At 37.4% G+C, this 11,146-nt stretch overlaps 1 protein-coding gene across 2 annotated transcripts in view; it reads right to left on the bottom strand.

The window, feature by feature from the left end:
* Positions 1 to 1,138: 1,138 nt before the first annotated feature.
* The window catches only part of RSF1 (remodeling and spacing factor 1), a 163,040-nt gene continuing 153,032 nt past the window's right edge, over positions 1,139 to 11,146 (bottom strand). For both annotated transcript variants that reach the window (XM_032358042.1, XM_032358041.1), the window contains exons 15-16: positions 10,692 to 10,880; positions 1,139 to 8,353 (exon numbers count right to left, since the gene is read on the bottom strand). In XM_032358042.1, the coding sequence (XP_032213933.1) occupies positions 7,788 to 8,353; positions 10,692 to 10,880 (755 nt within the window). In that variant the 3' untranslated portion in view covers positions 1,139 to 7,787. The remainder of the gene's footprint in view (positions 8,354 to 10,691; positions 10,881 to 11,146) is intronic.

Raw genomic sequence — 11,146 nt, 5'->3', positions numbered from 1 at the left:
CAGAATATATAAACATTTGTAGATGAGAATCATACTCAGGATTTTTGCAAGTGCCCCTTAATGTCATCTGGTCCAACCACTTTTCGAATGTATTGATCTGTTACATTGCTGCCAAGTAGCGGTTCAGCCTAAACCTAAACAACCCCTATTGCTGAGAATTCACTTCCAAAGTTGTTATTACAGAACTCTGTAAAAAAGTTTCCCATAGAATAAATAAAAGCTTTTGCCTTTTGGCTTGTGTGCCCTCTGGTCTAGTTCTGTGCTCCCACAGGCCCACACTGAACAAACAAGAACAAGGCCTCTTTAATGAGTCAGTTCTCTAGAAGCTTAAAAGAAATCTTTCAATAGACAGACTTCTAATACCTATAATTCACCTAGCTGGCATAGAGCCTTAAAAGTAACTTTGGGCAAATCGATACACTTGCAAATTTACTTTCTTTCTTTCTTTCTTTTTTTTAAAAAGACTTCATTTATTTGACAGAGAGAGAGATCATAAGCAGGCAGAGAGAGGGGGAAGCAGGTTCTCTTCTCAGCAGGGAGCCTGATGCGGGGCTCGATCCCAGGACCCTGAGATCATGACCTAAGTTGAAGGCAGAGGCTTAACCCACTGAGCCACCCAGGCGCCCCTACTTTCTGGATAGTAGAAAACAATTCATTTTCCCCTTAGATGACAAAATTTTCAGGCTTCATCAACTATTGCTGAAAATTCTTAGCCTTCTCTGTGCCATGAAGTTTGAAATAAACTAAGTTTGCAAACACATGATGCTAACTACATCAAATTATTTAAATTTTTTATTATGACAATTGACATATATTAAGTGAAAGAAATGACAGAAGTATTATAATAAAACATTTTGAAAGAAAAAAGTTACACAAATAGGCCAATAGCTATAAAATAGCTTTAGGCCTGGCTTATAACACCAAGAGTTCTGATCAGACTGTAGTGAAACATTGAACATTTCATTAACAAAAAATATTGGCACCAGCCACAACATATTTTGGTTGTCACTTACAAGGAATATTATATTTAAACAAGTACGCACTGCAATTCTAACACACTAGGTGTTCATACACTGCAGTTAACCCCTGAAGCTTTAAGCTACCAGGAATTCCCACATTTTCTATGCACAAAATTTACTTTGTGCATTATTGGAATCACATTTCCAGTTTTCAAATCTCCCCCCCCAACACACACACACACACATGCAGTACATTATATGTGGCAGAGAGCACTCCAGCTTCCCCTGTTTGACTAACAGTGCGTTCCTGATTACCTCCACAGTTTTATGCCAATCTTGGAGCTTCTGCTTTAGCTCTCATCTCCTAGAAATAAAATAAAGCATTCTGAGACCCTATTCCAGCAATAATTTTTTTATGCATAGGAAAATAAAGCATTTCATATAAGCATGTCTGAAAATCCAAGAGGCATTTGACCAAATACTCCCTGAATCTCAGCTACTATTACTTTAAAATCAAAATGAAATTTAACATATACCATTCACAAATTCTTATCTGGAATTTGTCTTCTTCACCTGGAAATTCATGATTCCCAGGCTTCTCCTCTGAATGGATGAAGCTAGCAAAGAAACAGACAATCCCACATTAGCTGACAATAGATTAAGGTAGTTTAGATAGACACACTTAGATGAATTTAATTAGATGAATTTAATTCTTTATAAGGATACACCTGTGCTATATAGACGAGGAGTTAGAATGGTAAAATTATCAGACAGCAAACATACTGGTGTCTTAATATAAGTCACGGTGAAATGTGCCATGTAAAAGACTGCTAGAATCAGCAACACTACAAGCTTTAAAGATACTTTTCATCAAATGTGGAGAGAATTGGGATTTGAATCTGATATCCCTTCCAGCAGAAAAATATTCCTGTGGCATTAAGTCTACTGAATAACAAGAACCAAATCAAGTAATTCTAGTTTTCCCCTTCTTTTACATACTGAAAAGAAGCCAAGCTCTGCCTCAACCCACCCCGCCTATCCCTGCATGGGACACTCCCTTTCAAGGTATATCCAAAACCTCCCCGGCGGGTTTGGGCAAGCTACAATTCAGGTATTTATTAAGAAACTACTTCGCTAAGAGAACAAAATACCAGACCAACATTGAGAATACCCTACTTAGGCATCATGAAAATTGCACACTATAATATGCTGTTAACTGCCAAATTTAGGCTATTATAGCTGTTCCGAAATTGAAAATTCATTTACAATAATATAAACTAGATCCATGTGTGCACATGTGTGTGTATGTGTCTGTATATACGTGTTTGTGTATAATTTTCATGCAATGATCTTAAAGCTTTGGAGACAAGGGTTATTAACCGAATTCCAAGGCTTGTCCACATAGCAGTATTGACATGCACCAACTCTGCTAAAGGGTAGGAAAATGAAAAAGACCATGGCACAGATTTTTAAACAATTTTAGGTTTAATTACATATGCACCTGTAGATGTTCTAGCATAAACACAATTGTAAAAATCTACAACCTATTTTAGGGTATTTTTCCACCTCCCAACCCTTAGAAGCTGTACAGTTATATAAAAAATGTGACTCTCAAGCAAAATAAACTTTTTTTTTTTGCAACATACAAAATAAGTTAAATGATTCAGAAGGTCTTGAGCCATTAAGTATCCCAATGACTGTGTTCTGGCCATCCATAAGCATGACATGCAGCTCCTGGTCTATGACCAGAACTCAATAAATACAGGTCAAACAAAACCCCAAACACTTAAATTAGATTTCTTTAGAAAGTGATGAAAGTCAAGAAAATATATAATTAGGGTTAACAATTCCATTCTTAACTTACATCATCCAGTGGCAAAATGAACAAGGCAGGTCACTCAGTCCTTAGTGCATTTACTAGCTTGTACCGGTTTGGCAAAAAACAAAAATGTAGTTCCTTTAAATGTTTTTTCTCATTCAAAATGTCTAAGGAGCTTAATTAATAAATTTCTATTCATCTAATAATTTGTTATGCCCTCTCATATAACTTAAGCATAGGATAGATCTATCTTAAAAGTTACTAAAATAAAAATAACATTTTCATTAACTGAAATCACCATTTCCCAGAATGAAATTGTAAAAATATAAAATGAAAAAAAAGTTGAGCTCACATGACCAAAATGAGGGGAAAAATATCCACTACTGGGGTCCTATTCTAATCAATTTCTGAGAGGGTTTATGCAAACAAAAGGAGCATTGAGTGTATAATCTAAAGTGGTTCTATACCAAGCACACTACAGTTTGGCTTATGAAGACTGCTTGCTTGCTAGGGAATGACTCTTCTTCGATGTACATTACATAATTACTTAGCAATTCTTGGCACTGAAAAAATGATAAATGATATTTAAGTTGAAGTGAAATATCTTGAAAACAAATTATTACATGTACACATAACACAATAACCCAGTTTAAATACACTGATAGCAAAGGGCCTTGTCTTTTCGGATTGGTATAAAAATAAGACAATCAGCAGCTGAACTGCCACTTGCAAAGTAGGTTTACAGGTACACACTGGGAATGGTGGATAAAATAGGAATGGATTTTGTTCTAAGAAGGTCTAATAATATTAAGCAGGGGATAGGTAGATTATAGCAGATATGCAGTCTTGGCATTCTTACTTCTTAGGGAATCAGGAGTATTTTCTTAGAGTATCAAATCAAGAAGAGGAACTTCACTATTTTTTTCTAGACTTTCTGTAATTAAATGTTCTAAATTTCACATCAGTCACAATTATTCGTCTTATGTCTTTTTGCGATGTCAGTGATTTCAAAGGATTCACTTTTAATTGCTAACATCTAAAGTATGTATACACATATTAATTTATATATATACATACAAATATGTATGTTCTATTTTTTAAAAAAGATCTGGGTCTGCGAATACTTGTTCTATAGCTGTGAAGCAATCCCGGACCTGTTTCACTGTGTTGGTGAAGGGCAGAATTCACAACTTTTTCTGAATATTCAATTAATAGATTCCTTGGGTCCCTTCCAGTCATATGGTAGAACTAGCGCATGGTTAACATTGCTCATCCCCACAAACACAAGCTAAAAAGGCATTCTTTGTGACAAAGTAAATTCCATCAATTCCATTTAAAAACTCCCAACATTTTCCCACTATTTTACCTTGAAGCAAGTAATGCCTACATTTTTCTTAGTATATATACTTTGCTCAGATGCATACTATGGTATGGGCTCTATCAACCAAAACGTGAAAACTGGAGTTTGGAATATCCTTTTAAAATTTGTTTGTTTAAAAATGTTTTTTTCAACAACATTTTTAGCATTCTAAGTCCTTGGTTCTTTGGCAGGTCATACTAAAAAAAAAAAAAAAAAAGACTATCAGTAGACAAGAATTTATTCTAAACAAAACTCCTCTTTATTATCTGCATATGCAACCTTGACCAGCTGGAAAAACAAATGTCAAGGAAACCCAACCTTAATGTTATCTAGTTAACTCTTGAAAAGCTCTCTGCCATCATTCTCTAATAATGTGCCAACAATGGAAAATGTTTTACACTACACCCTATTTCATTGACACAAGTCTACAAAACCAAAATGTGTATTTTCAGTCTGAGTTCCTTTCATGTATTTTAATTCAAAGCTTCTGCTTTGTGAAAATTTGGCTACTTTTCAAACTTTTACAGAAATGCAAACTAAATATTCTGCGCACTAAACTACATCTCCCCTTAATACACGTGCTAGACTGTGCAGTATGACATTGGGAGTCCACCTGTATTTCAAAAAAGGATCCAAGTACTAAAGGACTCTATTATATGGCAGCTACAGATGGATCTAGATCCACGGTTAGTACTCTGAGGATCCAAGATGTTCGAAATTCTAGATGAACTGCTGCTTTCCTATACTCTGTCCAGTTCCTAATGACTGAATTAAATCTTTGGATACAGGACATTTACTTTTTTCTACATTTTTTTTTAACTTCTTCAAAGCATGTTCACTTAGTATTTCAGTGAGCTCAAGACTCTATGAAGGACTAAATCTAATCATCAAGCAGCAGAATTGGTTTTGAACTGTCCAACATTTAATTGCCCACAATTAACCTGTCTGCATAATAGTTTGTAAGTTCAGCTGCTTGGATTGCACTCTTTGTAGATGAAACAGTAAATTGGCTTAATCAGAATATAAGGTTAGAAGGCAGACATTCACTATCAAGTTCACAAACACTTAATTCAAGTTCGGTAAATTAACAGGCAGCAAAGTGTTATCATAACCCATGTCAGTGGGACCTATGCTAACTTGTACTGTCTTTACTCTGGTAACAATGACCTTTTGCTCTCTGTAAGAGAAAGGTAAAAAGAATACCTTTATTTCACATTAGGCATCCTGTAAAATAAATAATCTACCCCACTGGATACTTCTTATCACTTGCTTAATAATGGAGTGGTGGAAGCAGGAGCTGGTGTGTCCAGAGGTAGAGACAGCGTACGTGGGAATTTCTACATGGTAGTGGCTTTACCCAGCTGCAGGATTAAAATGGTAGAGGAAGAATGGGGGCAGGGGAGGCCCCTCCACACATTCTAACCACTTACCTTGCACTAGTAGGAATCCTTCTATTGCCTGCCTGTTGGATAGTTAAAAAGGGTAACTAACATCCTCACCCAACTTTCAAACAAATGAACAAGCCTGGCTAAAAAAAGCTTGGTACGTGAATATGGCTCCTTACGTAACCCTGCTCTGTGTCTGTGATTGTGAGCCCTTCCCTCCCTTCCAGTGGAACACTGTCTCAAAATAAAAAATCACAACTTGCTTGGAACCACATGCTATTGGTGCATCCTATTTTTAGGCTGCTTTCATTATTTTATTTTTTTATACAGATACATATACATTGCTAGAATCAAAGCAAAAATATTAATGGGCAGGTACTACACAACTAAAGTGAAACAAAACAAAACAAACAAAAGAACCAACAAATGAAAACAACAGCTATAAACTTTCAAGGCCAAAAGAGAAGATTTAAGGGCAACACCTGTGGAAAGGAAAAGAAGGAGTATAAAGTTTCTAGAGAGGTATTTATAATGCAAGTCTAATGCCAGCTTTTTAATAATAAAAAAGAGAAGTGCTTTACTATACACTGACTAGCACATATAATGCTTAATTTGGAAAGAAAAATTAACAAAGTTCCTTGGGCCAGCAGCAGATATGGTGTGTCCATTGCCGGCAACAGACACAACACCGGAACAGAAAAACCCAAATCCCAGGGCAAAAGTATTCACAGAAGTAATGGCTGAAGGCTTCAGAATTTGACAGGCAAGGTTTAATCACAAGTGCTACACTTTGTACAATGTTATTTATGGCTCTGCCTGAAATTTTACAGCTGTAACAGTAACTAAATAAGACAAAGTTCATATTTTAGTGTCAATTACATGTTAGATATTTAGTTATAACCCCCTTTTTCTTGAAACAAAGGGCTTCTCTTTCATGAAAGTGTTGAGATGTTTGAAATGGATGTCATGCCCATTAAGTATATTGGTGGTTCTCAATCAACTCTAGGTTGGTCGTGTGACTATTAATGAATTTTAATAGAAGTCTAATGGCCAAAGGCCAAAACTACATTCAAACCCTGCTAATATATCCAGGCAGATAGGAAATTCCAACGCACACACATACACACACATATACACACACATACATGCTAAAACTCAAACTAAAAACCTCCCAAAGGAACTGCTTTGTTTGTAGACTTCAATTTGAAGTAGATACTAAGGGCAAGAATAGACCAGTTAAAATTCACCTGAAAATCCTTTCCCCGTCATCAAATGTGCTAAAATACCGCTGTCAGCTTAGCATCTCTTCATGTATGTTATGTATAGATGTTTTTCTTTCCAAATGGGATATTTCAGATATTTAAATAGTAAGTGGCCAGAAGATAAGAGTTATACTTGCTGCAAAGTTTACAGTCCACCTCGGCCTAAAGAAAGACCGTGCTTATTTCACTAATAACTCTCCATTGATAGGATATTCGAGGCCACCTCATCACCACTGCATAAAGCTGCTTAAAAAAATTTGCTGCTAGCACAATCTGGTTGTCAAAGCTTCATTATACATTTTACTGTACAAATGTTTTTCAGATGATTTTTTTTTTTAAACAAGAAACTCCGCTATAACAGAAACTCAGGTTAGAGTTTTTAATGATGGTGCTTTCTCCATCTCTTCTTTATTAAGTGTGGTTATCTCCAATAGTAAACAAGTTGATATCATGAATGCTGTTACTGAATGACTTATGTATGATGTTATCTACAGTTCTCAAACTGCAACAATACAGACTGGAACTTTTAAACAGTCTGTTCATCATCACCTATGCCATGAATGTTTAAATATAATATATATTTAATATGAAAAAGCTAAAGCACAAGTGCTTTCTCCCACCCCTAATTCTGTTTTGGGCCCTCACAGATTCGGAATGCATTCTTATCCACCCTTTTTCACAAAGTCAGGAGAGCTCAGGAAATATAAAGTCAAAAATATACAAATCTTTGTTGTTATTATAATAAGATTTTTTCCATGAATGAAATTACCAAGGACCATGAACTTGGAAAAAGAAAATCAAAAGGAATTTACAGCAATTATTTATCTTCAAAGTTCAAAACTGGTCACTTCACAGAAAGACTTCAGGATTTGTTGAAATTTTTCTTCTAAAAAGTCATTCTGTAGTGGAGTTTTCTAGGAAAAATAAAACAGCTTTTAATAACTGGCCCGCTGGTGTGAGAGCTACCGTGGAATAAATTAGCACAAAAATGGAAAAAAAGTCTTATAACTGTTCACTGTTACAGACATAATCAACAAGGTCAGTCACTCTTAAAAGCTCATCTTCCTCTTCTTCTGGTGCCCCTGCCTCCTGCCCTCCATTTGTCCCATTGGGGGCCAGGCTCGCACTGGCTGTGCTGTTGTCCTTGGGGGTCTGAGGCTTCTCAGCTGGCTTGCCAATCAAGTTCTCAATGGCTTTGCCAGGACTCTGTCCATTGGTGGAAGGCAAGTCCACTAAGCTATAGTCCAAAGGGCTCCCCACCTTGCCTACATTTTCAAAGTCCTCTTCCTCATCGCTGTCTATCCGGTAGGGCTTCTTGGTGCTCTCCTGTTCTGCGGGCAGGACCCTGGGCTGGCTGTCATGGGCAGGCTGATCTGCATCTCCATGAGCATTGTCACAACTCTCCTCCTCGTCTGTCTCAATCCGGTGCAGCCGTTTTCGAGATGGTTTGCCTTCTTCTTCCTCATCTGCTTCTGAATACTCATCTGTGCTTCGACCTCGCTTGCGAACTGACCGCTTTGATTCTTTAGCTAGCTCATCATCTTCAGAGTTCTTGGACATATAGCTCTCTAGAATAAACAGCACATTTAAGCCATCGACACAGTTAACCGTAACAGATTTACAAGTAATCTTCCTTTTCCTCCCCGTATTCACCCCATATCCTGCTTGCAGACTTGCCCATGTATCCTATTTCCCTCCAATAACTGGCCTGATTTCTCCATCCTCTCAGGCCTGTTAACAATCCACAGAATGATCCATAGTGTGTTTTTTAATTAAAATTTTAGGAAAGAACAAAATCCCATTTCTTAGAAAACAAACAGGATGATCCTTAAATTAGATGAAGATAGGGTGGTCACAAACTGAGAAACTCCTATCCACTATCCTTCCAATTATGGAATCATGTATACAGACTGATAAGCAAAGACTAAACTGAGCACCCAACTCTGGGCATCTGAAACAGTGTGCTAACCCCTAACCCGTATTATTAAATGTCCTTCCTTGGCAGTCTTTCAATGTCTTCTTGTTGTCTGTATTTACATCTGGGTGGTCTCACCTAATCTCATGACTTGGCATCTATATGCTGATGACCTTGTTCTAGGCCACCCCTAAATTCCAGACTCATGTATCAACAACCCGCCAACCCAACAACTATGCTGGGATTCCTAAACAGGCATTTCAAACCTGGTATGTCATGAACCAAGGTCCTACACTTCTGCCTCAAACCTGCACTGCTCTGGTCTCCCCGGTCTGAGTCACCGGCAGCTCTAGTGTTCTAATCACTTAGTCATATTTTGATTGTTTTCTTTCTCCCATCTAACCAAACAGTAAATCCTCTTTGTCTACCTTCACAAGGTAGCCCTTTCACCCCTTCCATCCCTTTCCTACCACTGTCCTAGTCTCACCCACCATCACCTCTTACTGGGCCTGTTTCAGTGAGTTCCCAATAGGTCTTCTAGATTCTGCCCTTCTCCCCTTAAATTTATTCATAACACAGCTACCACAGCAAATTAAAATATAAGTCAGATCATATCACTGCTCTGCTCAAACTCCTCTAATTATTTTTCTCCTTACAGAGAATAAACTCCAAAGTTTATACTATACAATGGCCTACCATGCTATCCCATATGGTAGTCACTAATCACGTGTAGCTATTGTAAATTTAAATAAAACTTGATTTACAAAGTGTTTACACAAACAGGTGGCTGTAGTTGTGGACTACTCTCTTCGTGTTGGGACCCCTGCTGATCTCTATATCATCTCACGCAATTCTTCCCTTCAATCATTCTCTTTCCACCACCCTGGCCTCCTTTTTCTCCATTCCTGAACACCCCAGACATAAAGCTGCCTCCAGGCCTTCAGTTAGTTGCCCCATCTGCCTGTATCACTCTTGTTTCAGATAAATGCAGGACACACACCAACATTATGCCAGGTCTTTACTCAAATGTGGTCTTCTTAATGAGGAGTTCCTGTGGTGCCCTATGTGAGATCCCAGTCACTCTTCCCAACCCAGCTCCTCTTTCAATCCTTTATTCTTCCCCACAGCATTTATCTCCACCTAATATAGCATCCGTTCTACTTACTTATCTTGATTATCTCTCCTCCTAATTAAAATAAGGGTTACATGGGAGTTACAGATTTTTGGCTGTTCTGTTCACTTTTCCAGACACAGTGCCTAGAATAGTGACCAGTGCAGTATTTGTTTTTAATAGTTGAATTACTGAATTTGTTTATCTTTAATGACACATGAAGATAAATACACACAATCAGATGTTCATCTCCTTTCTTTAGTCTCCCATGTTCAACTATTTCTTCCCTTTCTTTCCTGGCTTGGGCTCAAACTTAACTGATAAGGATCTTTGAAATCTTCAAGACAGATAATAAATAATGGAGAATTATGTAAAGGTTAGAATCATTTAAAAGAACTGAAATAACCACAAGACTAACTGGGTATCACGAATTCACATTTTAGAGCTTTTCCTATACTCCTGGCATGGAGCACAGCTAAAACTATTAAGAAATAAAACCAACTGAAGCACACTGTCAAGTTGGAAAGAGACAGCAGATCCCTGTATTTGCAACTGTTTAATTATCTGGGGAATAGGTTATCTCAAAATGAGGCCCATGAATAATAAGGGAGCAGAAGAATTCTTGCTCAGATCTTAATTTTCCGAGACTTGTCTATCTCAATGAAAAATTATTACAATGGAGATATTAAAAATTAGTATCTTATCAAGTATCATTTATTTTAACTGTAAAGGGATCGGGCAAAAAATAATGGATTTTATCTCAAAGATATCACTGCTTATTACTGAATTTCTATGAAATGTTACAGAACCACAATCCTGAGTTTATAGCTTCTATTAATGCCTTGTCCAAACTTCTATAAACTGGAGATCTACTCCTTACCTTCACTCTCTGAGCTGGAAAGCCTACGCTTGTGAACTCGTCTGATTTCTTTCCCACGTCGTAAACTCTTCTGGGAACCATCACTTTCGGAATCTTCTTTGTAGTTAATTTGTCTTTTCTGGTTCCTCCTTGACCGCCTCCGCCGAGTTTCTACAAAATCATCACTAAAATCATCGCTAAAATCACTTTCTGTTCAAGAAAAAAGAAATAACAAAATGCAAGTCTATTAAAGAGAAATGTAATTAGCCTAGGTTATAAAAATGTAAAGCTCTTAGTAAGTAGGATTCAGTAATAACAATTTTTAAGTTAAACCATTATTATGGTTTTAGGGACGCCTGGGTGGCTCAGTTGGTTGGACGACTGCCTTCGGCTCGGGTCATGATCCTGGAGTCCCGGGATCGAGTCCCACATCGGGCTCCCAGCTCCACGGGGAGTCTGCTTCTCTCTCTGACCTT

This window comes from Mustela erminea, chromosome 9, assembly GCF_009829155.1.
Source record: "Mustela erminea isolate mMusErm1 chromosome 9, mMusErm1.Pri, whole genome shotgun sequence".
In the NCBI taxonomy this organism is placed as follows: domain Eukaryota; kingdom Metazoa; phylum Chordata; class Mammalia; order Carnivora; family Mustelidae; genus Mustela; species Mustela erminea.
Note: the sequence above shows the minus strand (reverse complement) of the source record. Positions and strands in the feature narration are given on the sequence as shown.